Below are 24,091 nucleotides of genomic sequence, written 5' to 3' on the forward strand. Positions count from 1 at the left end.
AACTTAAAATCAAACAATAACTTTGCAGAATAAAAACTTTGCAAGCCCAGTATTTTAGAGATAATACCACGTGCATGAAACCCCAGGCATCTACAACTGACTTAACAAGGCAAGCCATGCAACAACTCCAGATGAGTTTAACTTGTAAGATTCTTGGGCAGTAAAGAAGCAATCAGGTAAAAAAAATAACTTCCTACCTACCCAACAAACCAACAATCAAAAGAAATGAAAACAAACACCTATTAACAAAACAAACCAGACTTAGTTTGCATTTCAGAACTGAGGCCATGGAATTATGATACAGGCTTAAGAATCAAAATAAACACCAAATATGAATGCCAGATCAAAATAATTTGCAACAAAATAAACCTGTTACTATTCTAACAACTTATAAGTACCTAGCTGTTAAAAAAAATTACAGAGTACATACCCAAACACCCTAAAACTGACACTGGACCTCATAAACGAGATTTTAAAAATTTATTTATGGTTGGTGTATGCATAACATGCATTTTCAGGCTAGGGAATGACTGCATTTTTTAAAAAACCAAAGGGTTGCAGAGCAATAACTCAAAGTTACCTTAAAATATCTGCAAGAACTCTTTAAGGTTCTTTTCACCCTTACATGGTTGAAGAATTGTCTAAAGAAAACCACACAAAACAAGTCATACCTAATAAGAATTAAAATCTCCAACATGAAATATAATAAAATGGATCATTACAGTCCTTTGCCAGTATATGGTTACAACAAAAAGTTACATCATGGATCTGTAAGCATATGTCTATGGTAAGTTGATTTCAATTTATTTTTTTCTTTTTTTTTTTGTGAGGAAGATCAGCCCTGAGTTAACATCTGATGCCAATCCTCCTCTTTTTGCCGAGGAAGATTGGCCCTGGGCTAACATCCGTGCCCATCTTCCTCTACTTTATACAGAACGCCACCACAGCACGGCTTGACAAATGGTGCGTCAATGCACGCCCAGGATTCGAACCTGCGAACCCTCGGGCCGCTGAAGCGGAGTACACGCATTTAACCACTACCCCCCTGGACCGGCCCCTCAATTTATATTTTTAATGGGTTATCAATTATTGGCTTAAATTACAAAAAACTAGGATAAGTCTCAAGAACTACCCTTTAATAGTGTTCCACTAAAAACAGATGGTCAAAACTTATGTTCTACTTTAGTCAACAGTATTGTACGAAGGCTAATTTTTAGTCTTGGAAAAGTTCTACGGTTAAGTAAGATTTTAACGTTAAGTGGAAGATTAATATAGGATATAAAGAACTCTGTACCTTTCTTGCAACTTTTCTGTAAATCTAAAATTATCGCAAAATAAGAGGTTAAAAATAATAATAAAAGCTCAACTTCTTAGGACGTTACTTCCTTTATACCAACAAATGTGCTAGGCAAGAAAAACAGAACTGTATGTTCCCCATGTTGAGTTTAGCTGTCAGATTAGTTACCAGATTTGACTGCTTTGCTATACTAATTACTTTGAATGCTGAGAAAGACAAAGCATATTTCTAGAGAAACAACTTCAAGTTAACATTTTTTATTTTTTTGACAGATTGATAAAGTAAAATATAATCTGCCTAATTCTAACTGTGTCCCTTTATGTATGAGTCTAAGATATTTAGATTTTTATCTGGGCAACAAATTCAGAGGTTCATAGGAATAAGTAAGGAAATAGAATGGTCACTAGTATAACCAGACTAAATACATACGCTGTATCAAAAAACAAACAAAAAACACAAAAGTCAGTGCTTTGCAACTAACAGGTGAATAATCCACTTACTTTTACACAATAGCTCAGTTGCACATAATACATGAAGATATTGTTTAGGGCAAAACAGCCTCAAGAAGTAAACATCAAAAAAGGGTTAACCGTTAACCTCAAATGAAATTGAGAATCAACCTCTCCCCTAAACAATAAACAAAATTTCATGTCTCCAAATAAACCCAGGTTCCTAAAATTGTAAAAGATAACTTTTAACAATTTAAATACAATCCCAAGTACTAGAAACTATCTGGGTCCAATATTTACTGCCAAAAATTTCTTGCCATGGTATTTTAGTGTCATGAAAGCCTGATTGCCAGATTTTTTACATTTTTATTGGTAACAGAGCTAAACCATTTAATAATTACATAACTGTATGTAACAGTTATTTGCTAAGGGTAGTACAATGAGATATACTAACTCTTTATCACCTAAAATTGTATTTCTGCAAATTTTTCTTTATACGAAATTCCATCAATACCAAGAAAAGAAAAACACTCAAGGGGCTTGGAAAATAATCATTTTAATCTATATAAGCATAAATTCATACCCAAACTTATTAAGTTCTGCCTGTTTTGGCCTTCATAACTTCTTGATTTTAGTTTTCTTCATGAGCTCTGCACTGCCTCAAAAAGTAACTTATCCTGAAATGGGTTCAATTAGCACAAACAATCTAATTGTGTGATACCTACATTTAATAAAGCACAATATATTATCAACACTGTATCACCTAGAATTATCAAGCTGTTCATGAAAGTCTAAGAAAAAAACCTCCAAAAGAATTAAGCTATTTTATTTAACATGTAATAGTTGTCATAAAGCAAAGCTTTAATATTTAGTTTTCTGATACCCTAATGTATTTCCAGAAGCCTTTAAGCCTATAATTTTATAGATACCAGGGAGGCCAGATATAATTTCTCTTTATATGTATCTAATTCAAGATTTTAAGAGGATGTAGGCTACAAATCAGCCTAAATTTATGACTATAAATTTAGTCATAACACCATACAAAGATCCCATAAATAATCAGGAAAGAGACGTTCAACATTATTGCTTAAGTCATAGAAAATGGTGAATTTTAACCAAATTGATACCACTATACTCTTCTTTATGTTTCCTATACTCTTAAATCATATTGTTTGGCAAGTAACATAGGTGCTTATCTAATTTAAAATTCAATTAGTTGTAAACAAATTCTAATTTGTTAATCAATGCATACATTCTCCTTTAACTGCTTACTACACTACCTCAGAATTAACCCTCCTAGAAAAAGTAACTGTCCCTAGTGGAAAGAACAATGCAGAGCTCCAACTCTTCCTTAAAGATTTTCAAGTATTATAGGAACACAAACTCATGAAAAAACTAATTAAAAATTTGACATTCCATCTTGCTTTACTAATTATGGGATAATAGAGATGTGAACAAATGTTCCTTTTTATTTCTCTGCTTAACATAATATTACATTAAAAAATACTGTAACTGTTTATGAGCTGGTTTCTAGCTTCTTCAAGTACAGGACACAACTACAGTTCTATGAGTGAGGAGAAATGAATAATCAATCTTAGGTAACTCAAAAGGAAGATGGGAGGCACAAAAAGATAAACTGACTTTGGCTTTTAAGAACCTACTGTTGACCCTGAAATGCCAGATTCAACATCAACATCAACAAAACAAAACATTACAGCAGCAAGCCACCACTTCACCACATATTAAGAACTCTGGAATAGACAATAACTTTTTTTCCCCTCTCAACTCATTCTGTTATATCTTCTTTTTGTTTTTCCTGCTTTTTGGCTGCAGGCAGTTCAAGGCTTGCCCACTGCATAGGTTCAGCTTTTCTCATGGTGATCTCAATCTTGGTTGCAGTCATAGTTACATAGCTTCGCTTTACATCAATCACCTGCAACATATCACAGAGAGTTACACTCAACCTAGGAGGTTTCATTAGTCTTAGAGGAAACTATTGGTCTCGTCTATGCTAATAACCAAAAATCTAAGCCTCTCACTTAGTATACCTAGATTTAATTTTTTTGGTAAGGATTAGTGGTAAGTTATAGATCTACTTTGCGACAAAGTTTACTAAAGTACTGTTTTTTTATTGTACAAATGGCATTTTAAATTATAAAAAAAATAATTCTGCTGGATTCCTAATACTTACACCCCATAATTTCACGTTTTGATGAAATTCTTTCTCTCCTTCAAATACAATGTGCACATTTAACTGAAAAAGATATAGAAAGTTGATTGATCAGATCCAAACTGAAGGTATTATGACATAAAACAATGATTACAAAAACATGAAGATATCGATAAAAATCATTTAAGCTATTTTACAAATCTGCCAGTATTGTATTTTTTATTTGAAAAAACCGTTAACTGAAAAGAAAAATTAACTTGAAGTTTCACACTAAGAACTAAGTACCATATTATCTGATAAATCTAAGCTACCTTAGTATCTCCAAAATGCTTCAGCAATAACTATGATACAGAAATTTTCATTTATAATAGTTTCTGTGAAAGTAATTTCAAACTATTTTTCAAATGAGAAAGATTTAAAGATCTTAAAATCAGCTCAAACAAGAACAATACTTTATAATACAATAACATAAAGAATAATGTATAAAGACAACTTCTACTCAAAGATATTTAGTGTACTTACCACAGTACTATTTGCTACTACTTGACTAAGTTCTGGAAGTGAATTTTTAGCATATACTGAAATGGTGACTTCACCTCCAGTCTGATGCCAGTCATGTCTACATGGAACAACTTTTTTGCCCTGTAACATAAGAGAAACTCTATGAATTTACCAAATGCCATATAACTAACTTCTTAAAAAAGAGGAAGCTGACCTATCCAATTGAGAAAAAATGACCATGTGCAACTAAGCCCTTAATGTTTCTAAGGACAAACAAATTCTAAAGTTCCCATCAAGAAGTTTAAACAATTAAATATATCATGATACAAAGAATCTTTATGGTTTTATGATTTGAGAATACGCTTATTTCTTCCATTTGATATTGTTCTTCTAGGAACACAACATTAATATATGTTGAACAAGACAATTTAAGAACTCCTACTATATCCAATTTTAACATTCTGCAATCCACTCAGTCAGTCATAAAACATTCTTTGAAGACTAAAGTGAGAAGACAGTGCTTAGTGGGGTAAACCATACAACATCTTACCCTCATGCAGAGGAACCTTCCATTTATTTTCTACAAATTGGAATTTGGGAAAAAATAATTGACTACTTATAGCTACCTGCTATTGTTATTGAATAATTATTTTCCTCTCATAATAACATGCAGAAAAAAGTGGAAATTTGTGGAAGTAATCCTGATTACTATAATGGAAATAATTATTACCTACTAGTGGGACACTGCTATATCAATAAGTAAAAGGGACATATTATGATATTTTTATAAATGAAGGTAATTTAGTCACATGAAGCAGGAAACTCTGAGACACTTTTACTGTTGTAAAAAGCAGCATTTACATTTTGATATCACTATATTAACTGAATTTAAATTACTTATGTCACTTACATTTTTTGCCCTAAGCTATTAGCTTAGACTCTTAATGCTTGATAACTGTATGCATTAAAAAATAACAAAAACATTACTTCATCAAGGGTTATACTCTGAAACATTCTGCATATAATAGAAAACAACATTTTGTTTCCCCAAACTTTGGACCTTGAAGAGAATACAGGGAGACTTCACACTTTTTGCTAATAAAACATTCCTGAAAGTGTTGTGGTAGATGAATTATTATAACTTGAGGGATATATTTATAATATCCAACCAAGTGTTATTAAAAAGTAGAAACTACAGAATACTCTAATATAGAATAAATAAATCTCCAAAGCAATTTGAGAATTTATAATTATTTTGTAAGTTAAAAGACACACATACTGAAAAGGTTCATTGTCTTGGGGTTATTAACTAATTTAATACATTATAAAATACATTAACAATAGCTAACAAACACGTACTTAGCAACAAATTGCCTTCTTACAATTTACTGGGATTTTGAGAAATTATTTGCATAGCCCCAAGACTTTTTTTAAAAAGCTGTCCAGGAAGTAGGAACCAATGCTTTCTTTTTTCTGCTGATAAATATCCCTGTAGCAAGCAGAGGCATTCAAAATAATTCCAACAAAACAAGGCTGCAATCCTCCTCTTTGGCCACTACTTGTGCACCTGTAAATGGCTGAATGAAGTTTTAAGTGGCAAGAAGAGAATCACAAGTCTAAATGATTACTAACACCAAACGAGTAGAAAAGTGATTTTTGAAAAACAAAAGTGGGAACAGGCTACAGAATTACAGAAAAATAAGCTTCAATTGAGAAGAATTAAGTATTTCACAAAAACCTACATACTTGCATCAATGAACACAATGGCTATTTTGATCAAAGGGCAGTGCTCTGGGAGCTTGACTCAGATTAATTTTAGTTTTTTAAGCACATCAAAACCTCACTGTGTGGGGGCTGGCCCGGTGGCACAAGCAGTTAAGTGCGTGCGCTCGGCTGCAGCGGCCCGTGGTTCGCAGGTTCGGATCCCGGGCGCGCGCTGATGCACCGCTTGTTAAGCCATGCTGTGGCGGCGTCCCATATAAAACAGAGGAAGATGGCCACAGATGTTAGCTCAGGGCCAATCTTCCTCAAGAAAAAAGGGGAGGATTGGTATCAGATGTTAGCTCAAGGCTCATCCTCTGCGCACACACACACACAAAACCTTACTATGTGAAGGAGATAAAAACTTTTTTAATCTAAACACAGAATAATCTCAAATCTTTTAAAAATGACTCAGATGAATACACCCTAATGTGTTATTTTAAAAAGGCTACTTACAGCATCCTTTTTAGTCCACATGTGTTTCCCTGTTGTACAGCCTTCTTGGGCTAAGAATGTATTAAAATCAGAAGTTTTTCTTCTACAACAGCTCCAGTATTTCATCCTTTATCATAGAAAAATTTCAGAAATAAAATCTCACAACCAATTAAGTGTAGAAGTATTATAGTGACAAGTGTGATTTAAAAAGAAAATCAATCAATAAGTAAGGAACTTTAGTATCTTACAAGTGCCTAAGCTACTAAACAGTTAAAACTATCAGAAGACTAAAAATTTTAAAGCCAGAATGACATTTATTATAGCGATTTTGGAGCTCCTGAGTAAAGATGCTTAAAACCATCACAAAATTCCAAATCAGCTTTTCATTGATAGCTCACATTCCAGTTTCTTCATGAAGCTACCAAAAAGCGATATGACAGATTTAAAATCCTCACATTTTAATAACCCAGGAAACTGAGAACATGCAAACGAACTAAAAACTAATGTTTACACAACCTGTGATGGTCATTCCCAAAGTAGGTGAAACTCATTATTATTTGCTGGAGAAAAATCTAACACTGGAAGACAAAATTACAATAAAACTTTGGGTTTGAGTCCTGAAGAACATGGAAAGAATGGAAGATTTTAACACAGTACTGCATTTCCATAAACTACAGCATAATATAGAAAAGAAGCTCTCAATTGAGGGCTATGGAAAAGTATGGGTTTTCCTGGATGCCACAACGTTGGTTACTTAGTGCTCCAGGGCCAAAAATTCTGAATGTCCTGCAATACGCACGATAGTCTTTCAAACAAAAAACTATTCAGCTCCAATAGAAAGATTATCACACTGAAATACAATGGAATGAGGAAAAACATGAGGTCTGAATTACAACGGCCACTTACTATAAACTTGTATTAGTTTTCTCATGTGTAAAAAAAAGACAACACCCACATTTCTATGTTATTGAAAAGATTATATGACAATGTGAGTAAAATACCTAATAATGCTGCATAGCAAATAATGTTTAAAGGCATATTAATTTTTCTAACCTCTACCATCAAGTTTTAATTAGTCATGTATAAGTTACCCTTCATGGAAAATAGGTACTCCAGAATGATATACACAGACTTCTTCTAGACTCTGTAAACCTTGATACGTCTAAAAGAGAAAAAAGAGAGGAAAAAGATTAGCTTCATATCTCAATGCTATATTTCACACGTATTTGTAGTATTGGTGACCTCTATGAACTATGAAAATGCTCAAGAAAGAACAATTACCTAGAACATTCATAAATTCACCCCAGGCCATTCCAATAAGGAATGAAAAATGATTCCTTTTTGGATATGCTTAAGTTTCAGTTCCCTGTGAAAAAGGCAAATAGAAAAGCAGGCAATAGGATGTATTAAGATGCTCTCAGACTTTTGGGTATGAGGTCACATCCAAGCATATTCAGGTATTTAAATTTACAGAACAATACTGATTAGTACTCTCAACAGAAATATAGTTATAGAATGATTTATGTGTACAGTAAACTCTGTGTGGGCATTATGAATTAATATGGAAAATCTAATAACAAGCAATTCTGGAAGCTCTATAGTGATTTCTTATCCCTAGGAAGGGTAAAATGAGCTGCAGACCTATATATATATCCAGGGTTTGTCTGGAAGATCCGGGCCCCATTGCTGCTGTAGGTGAAGGCTCTACAGATGAATTCACAAAAAGTTATGTTAACAAAACATAGATGCAGCCAGTAGTATATTTTCTATTTTGGTATTTATAGCAACCACCTACAAGTGTAGAAAATAAAATTCTGGATGTTTACTTTTTGTAAATCCAAAGTACTAGGAGTGTGTATCGCCTAAGGATATTCCATAGCACATGAAACCCAGTATGTTCGATTCTGAACTTATCACTATTGTCCCCCAAACCGCCTACACTTCTTCCCATCTTATGTGATGGAACCATATCTACTCAGTCTCCTAAAGCACAATTCTCTAAGTCCTCTTCAATTTCTTCTCTCCCTCAACCCATATGTAGTCTATCATGAAATCCTGTCTATTTGACTTAAAAATATCTATCAGTTTAATTTGCTAACCTTCCTCATGATCACTAGCAGATTTTAGGCAATGAGACTACACTAACAGCTTCTAATTCATTTCTCTGCCTTCAATTTCTGTACTCTACTATCTAATTAAAACATGTATCACTCTCTTATTTAAAGTCTTTTATTAAACCTACCTTACACTTTAAACAATAATCAGTTCCAGATGGTTTGTCCACTTAAATGTGCCTCCATATATGAGAAAATAATCATGGCCCTGAAGTAAGCAGATTTCTTAAATAGGACACAGAAAGCACTAGTTATAAAGTAAAAGATGGACAAATTGGATTTCATTAAAATTAGAGTCTCTGTTTATCAAAAGCCATTATTAAGACAGTGAAAAAGTATAGTCTCTCTCTCTCTCACAAAGGACTTGTAGCTAAAAAATATAAAGAATTCCTAAAATTAATAAGAAAAAGCCAACTTAATAGAAAAATAGGTAAAAGATTTTGGACATTTCACAAAAGAGGATATCCAAATAGCCAATAAACATACAAAAAGGTACTCAACCTCATCATCAGGAGAGTACAAATTAAAATCAGAACACTACACACCCACCACAATGACTTATAAAATATAAAAGACTAATATTACAAACTACTACCAAGGTGTAGAACAAATGGAACCAGCCTCATATACTGCTGCTGGGAGTGTAAAGACAGTCACTTTGGAAAACTATGTGCAAGTTATCTGTTAAAGATGAACATATACATACACTATGATCCAGCAATTCCTCTCCTAGTCATATACCTAAGTCATGCACAGAAGTGTTCACAGTAGCAATTAAAAAAATTTAAAGGAAAGTAGAAAGGATAAATTGATTGGCACATTCAAACAATGACATATTTTAAAGCAATGAAAATGAACAAACTATAGCCACATGCAACAAGGATAACTCAAGCATTTTATTAAGCAAAGGCAGACACAAGAGTGCCTATTCAAAGATTCTATTTCCATTAACTTCTAGAGTAGGACTAACCAATCTATGCTGATAGAAAAATGTGGTTACCTTTGGGAAACGGAATGATGAACAAGAGGAGGCATAAGGAGGGCTATGCTCTGTGAAAATCTCTTTAGCTATAAACTTATATTTGGGTATTTTTAATGTTACATTTTAAAGAAAAAGACTAAAAATTTTCTTTAATGGCCTCCATAACCTAAAGTAAGGTCTAACCTTTGAACATTATAAAAGGCTTTCAGGATCTGACTCCTACTTATCTCTTTTAATCTCAACTGCACACCAGCAAATTCTGTCATTATTATTGACTATTTATTGTTTTCTGTATACTACTGCTACTATCACCTCTGCTTGGAATATCCTTTCCCTTTTTGTCCATTTACAGAACTGTCATTCATTTTTCTAAATTCATCTGGAGTACCTTCTCTCTGATCTTCCTCCACTACCCTACCACTTGCACTGTTCTCCCCCACTCCACGGATTAATCATTCTCATTTACTACTTTCACCTTAAGCACATGAGAATACATTTATATTTCCATCCCTAAATGAGCAAGGCAATCTCAAACTTAACATGAGGGAAAACTACAAACCTGCTCCCCCAACCCCATCTTCTCCTTAATGGTGTCACCAATCACCTAGCTGCTGGAGCCACAAGTCCCCTTCATCTACAGTTCTTTAGCAAGCCCTGTTAATACTTTCAAATATCATTCATTCTACACATGCCACATGCCAGGCACTGCTCTAAGCATTCAAGATACAGCAAAAAACAAAACAAATAAAATTCTTTCCTTGCAACCCTACATAAGGGGAGGAAGGGAAGGGGAGTTAGATGGGACAGATCATAAGCAAAATAAATACGCAAAATAAACAGTATATTGTAAGGTGATAAGTGCTATGGAAAAAAAAGGCGGGAGTGGAAATATTGGAGGGCATGCAATTTCACACCAAGTAGGTAGGAAAAAGCCTCACTGAGATATTTAATTACATCCCACATTTGCCCACTTCTCAAAAACATAATCTCCAATCCCACTGCCTGGTCTTCCACAATAGCATCCTAGCTGGTTCTCCCTCTTCCAATTCTACTCCTGCCCCATTATAATGTATTTGCCACTTATCAAGCAGAAAGCATCTTTTCAAAACGCCTCCTTAAAACAGATAGTGGCTTCCCATTATACTTAAAGCCCAAACTCCTCACTGAAGCTTATAAGGACCTCCATAATCTTGCCTACCTCTCTTACCCTCTACTTTCACACCCTTGAGCAAGCCCCACTGACTTTTCTCATAATTCCTTGAATAGTCAACCTCTAAAACCTCTACACATACTCCTCCCATGTCTAGTCCAAGGTTTACAGGACTCATCCGCTACATTACTCAGATTTCTGACTTGTGTCACCACTTCAAAGAGGATTTCCCTGACAATCGTATTTAAAGTTTCATTCTATCTCCTTATCTGTTTTATTTTCCTCACATCTACCTTAATTCATAATACTTAATTACCGATTTGTTGTTCTTCTCCCCAAACTAGACTATTAGCTCCAGAAAAAAAAAACTTCTGTTTTATTTAATACTATATCCCTAGTCCCTAAAACAACGTATGGCACATAGTAAGTGCTCAGTAAACGCTGACTGAATTAGAATTACTTATGTTCATGACTCTATCAGAAATGGTGCTCCTCTCTTATCCACGTTCATAACCCTGGTCCATAGCATAGTGCCCAACACATGACAGGCACCCAAATGTTTGTTGAATTGAGTCAGTAAATTGCATTCTCTTTCAAAATTAAAATTTTACTTCCATGACACCATAAATTTTACAATATATACCTTTGAACACCCTCCATTTTTACATGAGGTCCCAATCTTAATTTCATCACTGTCTTCTTCTGAAACAGAGAAAAAAAAAACAAATTAGAAATATTAAAATAGAACACTTTACCGTAGTGTCAGAAGTAACCTTTTCCGTAAAACAACTATTTAAGAAAATAATCTAAGTACAAAAAACACTGATATTTTAAAGTAATTTTAAGTAACTAAGTTTTCTGTGTGACCTCTCATATAATATATTAAAAAAGCTAGTAAGAAAACTATTATAGGGGCCGGCCCTGTGGCTTAGTGGTTAAGTGCTCGCGCTCCGCTACTGGCGGCCCGGGTTCGGATCCCGGGCGCGCACCGACGCACCGCTTCTCCGGCCATGCTGAGGCCGCGTCCAACACACAGCAACTAGAAGGATGTGCAGCTATGACATACAATTATCTACTGGGGCTTTGGGGAAAGAAAAGGAGGAGGAATGGCAATAAGATGTTAGCTCAGAGCCGGTCTTCCTCAAGCAAAAAGAGGAGGATTAGCATGGATGTCAGCTCAGGGCTGATCTTCCTCACAAAAAAAAAAAGAAGAAAACTATTATAATTAGGTTTTGCTTATATCCCCCAAATGATATATGACACATTTCTATTCTATAATGCGATACTATATCCAATATCTTAACCTTGTAACAGAGAAATCACGAAAGGGTACTCCCATGGCATCAGGTACAGGGTGAGAGAATACTGAATATATTTTATATCATGCACAATGAAACATTTACAATTATCAAGGAAATTTAACTCACTGTTAAAAAGTAACAAATCACAGAAGAAAAAAAATTTCTAATTAGCAGGTTCTGATTTCTAATAAAGACATAATGGAATGAACCACATATTCATTCTGTGGTATTATTGGCATTTAGAAAACAAAAATAAGTTCTTTACTACAATGTGCTACTTCTTCATATTTATATTCAGTAAACTATACCGCTCCTGTCTCTTCTCGATAACTGGTTAACTATACAGAAAAAATTACAAAATACAAAACAAAATCTTACCTTTCTTATTTTCTTCATTCCCCGATGACAGTTTAAGTTTATCAAGTGCTTGTTTTAGGGAAGCAGATATTTTTAATTCCAAATTCGTCATTGGTTCATCTGGGCTGGAGAATTTTGAAACTTTATTACCATTACTGATGTACCAAAATATTTCTTTATACTAAAAATAAACACTTAAGAGCCTATTTATGAAAAGAAACCAAATGCCTTGTGAATCAAGTTTTTCCCATTAAAAAGTATTTTATGATTAACTGCTATAATATATCTACATTTCTAAGTTTTAAAAGAAAGGTTCTGATATTAAAACATTAAATCTCAATCATGCTATTGCCAACACATTAAATTATTAATCAGTAGGGCTAATGGGAAGGAAGTAAAGACTAAGAATCCAGTTTGTCAAGATGAGTAACTCCAAGGAAGTGACCATGAAGTACTTTTACATTCCATGCTTAAGCAAAATGCTGAGCATATAATAAACAGGCAATAAATATGTACTAAGTAAATCCATATTCCTACTGGTGCAGATAATTCATTTTGTGTGGACACTGGTGTATGCACCTATAAATTCAGATACAATTGTATCACAAGGCAATTTTAGTAGGGTTACAAAAAACAATACCACTACTCCCTAACATTTTACAATGGTTAAGTGTTGTATGTACAACTTGTTTAAGGCCATTCGATAAGTATTAAGAATATTAATAAATGCAGCAATAAAAACAGAAATCCTAGGTTATTCATTCTATATCCTTAATGAAAAAAACTACTAATGTAAGAGGCATTAACAAAGTACATAAAAACCTGTATCCTCATAATGTCTACAATACTACCAAATGAATTTAGGAGAAAATATTTAATTTCTCACTTCCTCTTAAGTAAAATTATTAGTTATCCATTATTTAAGGAAAATATTAACTCATACTGTCAATTATAGTAGACTCCACTGCAATATTTAATAATGAGCTATACCAGAATTCCTGTCTTTTTCTATTTTTTTAACTGGCAAATCAGCCAGCAAGGCATTTGATAGTCTCTCATGATTATGAATAAGATGGAGGTGGAATAAAATCATTCTAAGTAGTTTGGTTAAAAGAACAAATAAACATCAAAAAGTCTCTTAGGTCTTAGGGTTCTTATCTTCATCCAGTATTATTTAATATGCTATAAATTTATTTAAGTAAGATTGTTAAAGAAAAAGTTGGGAAAACCATGAGTCCTATAGTGTGAATAAAAATATCAATGGGGGCCATATTTGAGGCCAAAAACCCTCCGTTTTTTATGTCCTGTATTTTGGTTCTAAAAAAATTCAATACTCAAGTGCAACATGAAGACGACCTAGCGTAACAATGGTACCCAACATGCATATGTGGGAATGTAAAATGCAGTCTACTCGACCAGAAGATGAGTATGAAGACTGTATAATTCAACTACAAAATGAGCAAAAGATTTTTAAAAGTACTTTAACAGATCTGCCATCTAAATCAAATACATTAAAACTTATCAATAATAATGAGATTAACAGTTTCCACGTATCAGAAAGTCAAAGATGAGTAACTAGACTTGTTCTAAGTGACGAAATACAGATAAATAAAAAAGAGAAAATCTGGCTCAATGGAAGGGAAAATTATACACTGACTTAGTAAGAAAAAAAATGCACTGCTTTGAAGTAAAAGTAAATTCTTCTTCACTAGAATTATTTGAAAGGAAACTATTCTGTCAAGAACGTCCCAGAAAATATTCAAGAAACAGTAGAAGAATGGAAGAGAAGGCCGCTAAGTTCTTTTTCAACTAAACTGATTCCCTGACAAGGAATGCCCTGACAATTCTACAATTCCTTTATAGAATTTCACCACGCCACAGTGAAACAGACACATGCCAAGGAACAAAGAAGACAGGTGCCCCCCCCTCCCCCGCCAGGGCATAATTATGATGGTACAGTGAGCAAATCTGCAACAAAGTTTTATGTGTATACACCCTCAAATTAAGGGGGAATAAAAATGAAAGGTATATCTAAGGGAAAACCAAATGGTTCAAAAGTTGCTGACCTATACGATGGCTACAAATGGTATTAGGCAAAATCATAAAAGGAAATACCAGGAACAAATGCTATTATTCAAGCAGGACAAAAACATGCAGCTGGATAAAGTGTACCTGGGCCTTTTTATTGCTTCTACTGGTTTAGGGGCTTGAATGATGTGCTCCTGAAATTTGGGTTTCAATTCAGACAGTTCTTTCTTCTCAGTAGTCTTGACTTCCGGTTTGACTGGCTCGGGTGGTTTCTCACTATTATGCCTACCTTTTGTACAGCCCTGTTAGTGAAAGGTAATCATTAAGAGTTATCCTATCAAACTCTATTTCACATGCCACAATAGAAATACTATTTTTCAATTCTTTATTAATAAATTCTACTGTATGTTTTCTCTACTTTTATCAGACTGACTTATTTTAAGAAACTAAAAATAGGACTTCAAATTTGCTGTATTTGTAAATGAGTCCTTACATCTGAATAATGCATTTTAAAAAAAGCCTTCGAATTACACTTCATAAATATCTACTTAACTTATTCTATTAAACATATGGCATAAACTTCCTGTTTACAGGAAACAAATTCTGGAGATCTCATAAAGAGAATTCTACAAATTATTTATACAAAAGGGCCTCAGTTTGAGACCCAGTTCTCCTACTTAATAGCTATATGACCTTGAGCATAAATATGACCTTGAGCAAATTAATTAACCTGTTATACCTCATTTCATCAGTAAAATGACAGTAATGGCACTTAAGATATTTTTTGAGAGGATTAAATAAAATAGAATGCTTGGAACATCTGGCATTTGGTAAACATTCAATAAATGCTGGCTACCTTTTCCACATTCCGTTGAGTCATATATATATTTTAACATCCCTGAGATCATAAGATCAATGCCATATCATTTAATTAACAGCTTTAGTTTTCTTTCTTAAGAGTATACAAAATAATGGTGTATCTCAATGGTAGCTTAGATTTGATAAAAATTTACTGTTCCTAACTGAAAATGCTTTAAATTGTTGCCTACCACTTTATTCTTCTTGATATTCTTTTAAAACTACTAACATCAAGAACAAACTTCAATCGACAAGTGAGTAACTAATATCTTGAAACTTTAACTTCTAAAGCAGATAGATAAATTCCTTATTTTAAAGGCTGCAGAAGGGAGGTGAGCTCCACTTTAAAAGAAAGGTACTATCTGCAAGTTAACAGGGACTAGTCAATAGACGTCCCAAATCAGACTCCTCAAATCTGGAGCTTCCTATAATATGTACTTTTCAGGAGATAATCTAGAAAAAACAATTAATACTTACCACAATGCTTAAAAAATCAGAAAAATCAGTTGTTCTTCTCTTACAGCAAGACCAGCCCTATAAAACATAAGTGAAAAAAACTGAAAACCATGAGAACCACAATCCACTAAAACACTCTACTTGCACATATCTCCTCCAATCTGGAAGTAACTTGCATACATACAGATTTCACAATTTTCAAGTGTTATAAATGATTTATCTAACCAAGTGAAATGATTTTTAGTTTTTGATTTAAAAGAAAACGAATTAACCAATGTTACAAGAGATTTGTGTTGTGATTTATCATGAAAGGAAGCACCTTAAAATAAGGAAACAAATTGCTTCTGTTTTCAAGAATATTACTTGAGCTTTAGAAGAAAAACATTTTATAATTTCTAAAAACATCATATATTTTAAAGGATCTAGGGAGTAAGTGAAATGCCCTATTTTAAAAATCTAGTAAGTTAGAGTTAATAATTATAATAATGCAGTTTCTAAACAGATTCATTGTAGCTGTTCCCCAACAATAAGCACTCTATCCATTTTCAGAACAACACAGATTAACGTAGCAGCCTAATCACTGTCAGATCTTTGAAGGTTAAATGATCTTTTCCGTGAAAGGCATAAAAAAATAGAAACTGTAATGCAGTATGTGATTTCTGAACAAACTACCAAGTGGCTTACCAAAAAACAGCTTTAAGTCGCCACCTACAATTTCACTGTAGTATACAGAATAAGGAAATAAAAATGCAGCAGTGTCAAGACTTGGGGTGTCTCAAATTCAGACTAACGGCTACCTTTGCACATATTCATCTGTGCCTCCCTATTTTTCTCAACATACTGTAGGAAAAATTTGGTGATTTTTTCCCAAAATAGGCATTATACAGTTTTTTTTAAAAGAAAATGTTAAATATGCTATAATTGAAATTTCCCTTTATTTTGAAATTGAATTGAATTGAATTGAGATATAGATGAAAAATTACTACAACCTTAAATATAGAGTTTAATTAGTATTGATAATATAGTCATCAGAAAAATTATTCTATACGAGAAAAAATTTTATTGCCTAAATCATATATGAAGAGTTATATCAGGTATTCTGGGGACACAGGGATAGATACAGGATATACACTAGTTGTACCCAAATGTCAATCAGGGATCTATGGTAGTCCTCAGCAAAATGAGAAAAGGAAGGATAAATTTAAGTATGTGAGTATAAGGCTGCTGTCTTTTCCTAAAAGAGATCTTCCTCTCTCTGAATATGCCTCTTCTAATTTGAATATTAAAATAGAAACCTGGCAACAGTGGACACTATATTCATTTCCATATTTTGTCTGAAATCTACTGGGCTGTGAAATCTAGTAGTCTTAGAAAGCTGAAAGGTTTACAGAGACAATAATAAACAGGGATTGGAGAGGAGAGAGAAACAAAAATACTTCAAAGTAAAATCATTAAGATTAATTAATCAGGGTGATTAACAGTTGGGTAGGAAAATAAAAGAGCAATGGACTGAATGACTAGAAAGTCAATGATATTACGAGCAGCAACGAAGTTGAGAAGCAGGCTATTTTTGGAATAAAAGTTCACTTTGGAAACTGGTTTGCAGTTGCCAATGACACACATAAATAGAAATATGTTGTAGAGGCCACTGGCATAGAGGTGACATTTAAGGACAGCGATGAATGAACTGAATGAGAGAAAACAGGAAGCCAAAGACTGAGAAGTGAAGTATGCCTATGGTTAGGAGACAGGAGGAAAACATCAGAGGAAACAAAAAATAAAAACATACAATAAGAAAAATACACAGAATAAATGGCAGTCTAGGAAAAATAAAATCCCCCACCCCTCACAAAAATAAACATTCCCACTGAACTACAGCTTCCATCCCCGTAAAAGTTGGTAAAGAGGATAAAAGATGTGAGGAGGAGTCAGGTCTCAACTTACCATACTGAATGTTTGTTCTGTTTTCTTCACTTAGAACTAACCAGATTAATATAAACTTGATATCTGCTTGTGTGTCTTTGTTTCCATTAGGCTATCTAACAGTTAACTACCAAAAAGGTCCAACTACTCCCTGGAAGGTGTAATGAGAAATTCAAGGAGCATCAACAATATTTACACACGTAAAACTGTTTAAGTTCCTAAGAACAAAAGCAGCAACGCTGAAAGCCATGGCAGCCACACTGCAACATTTTCTTTTAAGATATACAATGGAAAATGTACCATATTATCATAAATTTTAAAAGATCAATAAGCTCACCAAGAAAAACTTGGTCAAACAACATTCTATTATTCCTTTAATTCTCCCGAACATCAAGGAAGTACAAGTGGAAAACAGGTGGCATCCCTTTTTTGTTTAGAGTTTTACTCCAACCTTACACGTCTGTCCCTAAGATTGGCACTGTTAGGTGTTTATAACAATCCTTCCTAAAATTCAGAGCTGCTCTTTTTAGACAGCAGCGCCTGACACACTGAGAGATTAAGAGTCAATGCAACTGCTTTTATTTCCTCTCAAAATTAGGAGAGTGAAGAAATGCGGGGTATAGAAGACAAGAGTTGGAATAGAAACAACATAATTTTATAACTGGAAAAGACCTTAAGATCACCATCTACTATTCACTGTCTTCTCTGGCTTTAGCGGCGTACTTGCTTAAGGCACCCCAAAAAGGTCACTAAAAAAGCAGAAAGTCACAAGCTGAGGAAAAAAGATGAGAAAAAGATGTAGTATTACACCTCTAAATTTACTATATAAATACCAAGAGACTGAAATATATCAAGTTCCTACCTTTAACGCATCATGAAAGACTGGAACACCTGGGTGGTATGTACAAGCATCTGGTCAAAAACAGAAGGAAAAAATATATCACTTTATAATGAAGAAAAATCATTACTGCCTTCAAGGGTTAACATTCAACCCTTTTTCCAAATGCAGGTAATCCTTTTCTTTTCCTTAAAAATTCACTAATGCTCAAGTTTGATGAATGGCACACAGTGCTTAATATAAAACATTGTATTAAAATAGTAATAGTTAAAATTCTAATTCAAGAGTATGATAAATATAGATAAAAATAATACAGAATAGTTCAAGTATAACCAATTATATTCTGTATTCCTCTAACCTTTGTAGTAAAATTTGTTTAGTACCAAAACATCAAGCTCCAAGATTTTGACCATCATCTTTCAATTCTGTTTTTACAAAAATACTATCAAACTTAGGTGTTCTTATATACACTAATCCATAAAGGTTGCCCAAGAGATTCCCTAAAGATATTTTGGAAGAATAGGTTCAAAATTATAAAAACTGATATAATATCTAATTGCTAATTTAACTTTCCTAGATAGGGGCAATTCCTAGATACAAATCTCATTAAAAAGCAGTTTAAGTTCTACAGTCTATTTTCAGGGTTGTCACTGATCACTATTCTGTATTTCCCTACCACCTCTCCATTACACCATTAATTTTTACTTAACACTTATGAAAATGTGCTTATTACGGTTTGAAACATGGAGTATTACGTTAAAGAAATCAGATAATAGGGGCTGGCCCGGTGGTATAGTGGTTAAGTTCGCATGTTCCACTTCATGGCCCAGGGTTCTTGAGTTGGATCCTGGGTGCAGACCTATGCGCTGCTCATCAAGCCATGCCATGGCGAGGTCCCACACACGAAACAGAGGAAGATGGGCACCGAAGTTAGCTCACAGCTAGTCTTTCTCAGCAAAAAAAAACAAAAAAAAAAAAGAGGAAGATTGGCAACTGATGTTAGCTCAGGGCCAATATTCCTCAAAAAAAAAAAAAAAAGCATCTTAATTCATTAAAAAAAAAACCAAGGGCTGTTAACACTGAGTCCCTGGCTCAAATTCTGGCTCTGCCTCTTGGCAACTGTTTGTGAAGTGGTGCTTTTTCCAGAATAACTGTTTAACATATGCAAATTACCAACCTTGTTTCCTTTAAACACCAAAGTAAAATGTCACATCAGCTTAGAAGGGGGTCTTGTTATTTTAGTCAATACACAGGCGGAACTTTTTCCATTCTATAAAACTTTCTCCTAACCAGGCCCACAGGTTGCTGCCAGTTCTTGTCTTCTACTCCCTGTGTCCATTTTCTTAACTTCCCATTTTATCAACCAACTTACTTGGAGTATTTCTTTAAGTCTCTAAACTAGTTTAGAGACTTATTTTAGTAAAGCAAATAAACTTTCAACAACCTTATTGGAGCTCCCTGCTGAGTCTGGTACTGCTGACCACACGATCCTCCAGACTGTCTACTCCTCTGGCTTTCCTGGCCTCCCCGCTCCCTAACTCTCTCCCTAGGCACTGCACCACTTCACACAGACACAGTTGACTTCCCAAAAGTGGCTGTATCTCCTCTTAATTTTAGGCTGGTATATAACACCCTATAAATAAACATACTGTTCCATGCAACAAACCACCAGTCTTTCCCCTTTATTTAATAAAGTAGAATACGTACAGGCACTAAGGCAATTCACTTTTCATATAGACTACCAACAGGAAAGGACTTAAAACCCCTCATTCCTCGATTCTGTGACCCACTGAAGTCTCACAATTTTCCCCTTAAATAACTTCATATTAATATGATAAAAATGTCAATGACAGTAACTTGAGTATTGTACAAAGACTGGATTTATCTTTTCCTTAGAATCCTGCCAATGGTCACCAAGTCATGTGCGCTCCAAGATAAATATTTCAGACATCTCAGAGGTGAAAAAGATTTTAAAAGCCGTCGATTTTAATCTCCTTCACAACGTAGAACCATGCTGAACTCGGCTTCTCTATTAAATGGGTCTAATAATGCATACTTTAGAGGGTTGTGAAGGTTAAATGAGACAATGGAATAAAGCGATAGACCAACGTCTGGCATACAGAAAACACACAATAAATGCTAGCTGAATCTGAGAAAATGTTGTCACTTTCCACAGTACTCAAGGAATCAACTCACTTGTTTATCGCATTCACCAATCAAAATTCCAATTCATTGGTGATTTTCTATTACTCACCTAGTCTATTCACTACCTTTCGCTTTACACCCTTAACTCTACACCTAGGTGCTGCAGAGGACAGTCAATCACTTTATCCTGAAGGTGGCATGGTATTAAAACGGGAAGGCCGTAGCAAAAATATGCAACAAACACGGCTACTGAGTCAAGGATAACGAATCTACCACCCACCCGGGCGGCTGTATCACAACAGCGTAAAGACCTAGAATAATTTTCCTAACCAAGAACACTTTTTGAAAAAGTAGGTTTATTAACAGTGGGTCGACTGAACGAGCTGACAGCAGGCTTTCATAAAAATTAAGTTCTAAACTTAAACGCTAGGATAACGGACCCACTGCCCAAGTGTCCCGTCTCTGCCTGTGTCTCGGTCTCTGTGCGTCTGTCTCGCGCACACACTCACACTCACAGCAAATCCACCGCAAAGCGAGCGCAGTAGCACGCGGGTAGCGGTCGCTTTGCAAAGAGACCCGGGGAGGAGATAAAGATGTTCTCAATTCCCGGCGAAACGGCCAGTGAGTGGGCGACCGCGGAAACACGTGCGACCAGGGGCGGAGGGGGTCGGTTCGGCGGCCGCAGAGGGAGGGGGTCGGCTGCCGCCGCCGCCGGGGCGCCCGCCGAGCGGCCCCGCACACAGGAGGCGGCTGCCGGCTGCGAGGGCGGCCGGGGGTGGACCCCGACCCGGGCAGCGCGGCGACGGCTCGCGGGAGGACCCCGGGGAGGCCTCGGGCCCAAGGGCGTCCCCCGGGGGAGGTGGACCGGGAGCAGGGCTGGCGGCGCGGCTCTCTTACCATCGGAATTGGTCTCGGGATCGAAGCGCTGACCGCAGCCCCGGTTGTAGCACAGCAAGGCCATTTTCTTGTCCCACCGTTACCGGTCCAACCCAGACAACGGGAACCGCAAAAGAGCTCCTTACAACTCCCCTGTCGCAACCACCGGTCTGCCGGCTGGGGCGGCTGCCGGCTTCCGGAAATCGCCGGTTCCGCTTCAGGAACCTTCGCGAATGTTCCGGTCGCGCAGGCGCAGAGAAGATGGGAAGAGGCGGAGGAAGCGGCGGGAGGGCGGATACTCTACTCGTATCCGCTGTAGGTCCGGCTCCAGCGGGTGGCGGCGGGGGTCGGTGAAGGAGCGGCGGTATCCGTAGACGAGAAACCTTCAAGGCAGAGCACGCCGGCGTCCTAGGGAGGGACGACCCTTCCAGATTTCATCACTCCTTATCGGCTGTGGGCATCTCGCGCCGCGAAGTGGCCGCCCTGCCCGCTCGGCCCCCGCAGCCCAGCGTCCTTCTTACTTTTGAGACTCTAGTTACACAGCATTGTTGATACGTTTGTCCCCTAGCTGCTTGAGAGTAAGTGTAGAATCGTACAGTATTTCCGAATCCTCTGCATGGAACGCGGTTGCTTAGTAAATGAGGAGAGGAGTGGTGGGCGAATCTCCGCGTGTGTCTCCGCTGTCTTGATCTCCGGAACGCTGAAGAAATGTAGGCATCGGAGCAATTTTAATAACTGAGTAATTGCAGTCAAATCATTTTGAAAATACAGCGCTTGAAAATATCAAAGAAAGGTATTGATCAAATATGGTGCTAGAAATGGTCACTATTGCTGTTAAGACCCTGGGATAATTATTACTATTTCATGTTAGCTTCCGTTTAATCAGTTTGTCAATACTTAATTCTCCAATCCTGGAACCTCTAGTAAGATTTCATAAGGTGCATTATAAAAACTGTAGTGGGGAAAAAAAAAAAACTAGTGATACACTAACGGGCACGTGCAAACAGCACTAGTTCCAATGGTATGTTTCCCAAACTTGGGGCATTTGAAATGAAAGGAAACGCTTCTTGGTAACAGGTATGCTGCTCAGTCTTAAAATGGTAATATCAGTCGTTCCTAAGCAGAGATAAAAAGCCATACAACCGGTTTGTGGTGATGCCAAGTCCTCTAATGAAAGAACGGCTCACAGTGCTCCCATCCTGATTAAAAAGACTACTCATTTTTCCATACTCCTTTCCTATCTTTATACCTAGAAGTATTAAATTTGTGTGTAATAATCCCAACATAGTTATATACAACTTTGTATTCTCCTTCATTTAACGTACATGAGCATTTTTGTATTTTGTTTCATAATCATCGTTATGAATGATGAAGTATTCTGTTGAATAACTGCACTGTAACCATTCTTCCTTTAATCTGACCAACTTTCTCTGTTGATATAGGCTTCAATAATCAACCTATTGTATGTTTTTCTTATTTTAGATTTCCCCCCAGGATAATTGTTGAGAAGTGGCTGGACTGGAGTAAAGGACATAAGCCTTTTAAAATAATTTTAAGATTTTAAAAATATATATTGCCAATTGTTTCCAAAAGAAAAGATGGTACCAATTTACAATTTCATCACCCATGGATGCGAGGAATAGTCCATAGGAATTAATCTTACACAATTAGAAATGGGGAGATGGAGAGGTTTTGAAAGTTTTGATTGTGGCCAGATCCATTGTCTGACTATCCTAGCATCACTGCAACATCACTAGGATTATTTGTAAGCTAACTCTTTTAAATGGTTTTAATGTTTATTGTCAGTTTTTTTCCAACTATAGCGTTTTACAATTAGAAAATAAGTGCTTATAGTAGATAATTTGAAAATGCGAAAATATATTAAGAACAAAGTCAACAGTAATTTCACCACCCAGCAATAAGTACTGAATAAATAAAATAACTTTGATAAATTTATTTCCAGTGTTCTTTTTCCTAGGCATTTATTGGTATGAATGTTAAAACAAAAACCTGAAGAATTGGAGTCATAGTGTACATGGAAGTTCATGTTTCTATTCTGGGTATGATAATAAACTATAAAATTAAATCTTTTTTTTTTTTTAAAGTACAGAGACAGTGCATTCCACTCCACTGCCAATCACACTTCCATCTCCATTCCCACACTCCAGTGCTGACTACCATCAGCTGTTTGAGAAACTTTGTGGTGGTGACATGCATTATTTATATAGCCTTTAAATCCAGCTCCTGCCCCCTCCCCCTCAACACACACGTACACGTACACAGCATCTTGAGATTTTTCCTGTGTTAGAAAACAGTGCAATAGAGTAGTTAAGTGTGGAGCTTTGGAGTCAGACCAGGATTCAAATTCTAGCTCTGCAATGTGGTAGCTAAAAGAGTTTAATCATCTCAGGAAATTTCTCTGGGCTTCAATGTTCTCTTCTGTAAATTGT

The 24,091-nt window shown here is 35.6% G+C and overlaps 1 protein-coding gene and 1 long non-coding RNA gene across 3 annotated transcripts; one reads left to right on the top strand and one right to left on the bottom strand.

The window, feature by feature from the left end:
* Positions 1-1,538: 1,538 nt before the first annotated feature.
* On the bottom strand, positions 1,539-21,842 carry CHORDC1 (cysteine and histidine rich domain containing 1). 2 transcript variants are annotated; one of them, XM_014785248.2, is made up of 11 exons: positions 21,663-21,842; positions 18,645-18,694; positions 15,881-15,937; positions 14,690-14,847; positions 12,539-12,642; positions 11,503-11,558; positions 7,705-7,775; positions 6,635-6,740; positions 4,439-4,558; positions 3,938-4,000; positions 1,539-3,679 (listed from the first exon to the last, which is right to left on the bottom strand). In XM_014785248.2, exons 1-11 carry the CDS (start codon positions 21,724-21,726, stop codon positions 3,533-3,535), a joined length of 996 nt encoding a protein of 331 aa, XP_014640734.1. In that variant the 5' UTR covers positions 21,727-21,842; the 3' UTR covers positions 1,539-3,532. The 2 variants fall into 2 exon arrangements, with proteins under 2 accessions (XP_014640734.1, XP_004427508.1); XM_004427451.3 differs by having other exon boundaries at positions 11,503-11,561; positions 21,663-21,841.
* An 85-nt stretch (positions 21,843-21,927) lies between these two features.
* On the top strand, positions 21,928-23,597 carry LOC147916659 (uncharacterized). The gene is made up of 2 exons (XR_015552710.1): positions 21,928-22,434; positions 23,124-23,597. It is a non-coding gene; the product is annotated as an uncharacterized LOC147916659 (long non-coding RNA).
* The last annotated feature ends 494 nt before the right edge of the window (positions 23,598-24,091 follow it).

This window comes from Ceratotherium simum, chromosome 7 (assembly GCF_057802395.1).
Source record: "Ceratotherium simum simum isolate JZ-2026a chromosome 7, ASM5780239v1, whole genome shotgun sequence".
NCBI lineage: Eukaryota > Metazoa > Chordata > Mammalia > Perissodactyla > Rhinocerotidae > Ceratotherium > Ceratotherium simum.

Bases quoted from the DNA above. Each gene is read 5' to 3' on its own strand.
- CHORDC1 (XM_004427451.3), bottom strand. From the start codon at position 21,726: ATGGCCTTGCTGTGCTACAACCGGGGCTGCGGTCAGCGCTTCGATCCC. The intron at 12,643-14,689 runs GTACACTTTATC...AAAATTCTCCAG, and splicing joins GAAGCAATAAAAAGGCCCAG to CCCAGATGAACCAATGACGA. The intron at 3,680-3,937 runs GTAAGTATTAGG...GATATGTTGCAG, and splicing joins AAAACGTGAAATTATGGGGT to GTGATTGATGTAAAGCGAAG.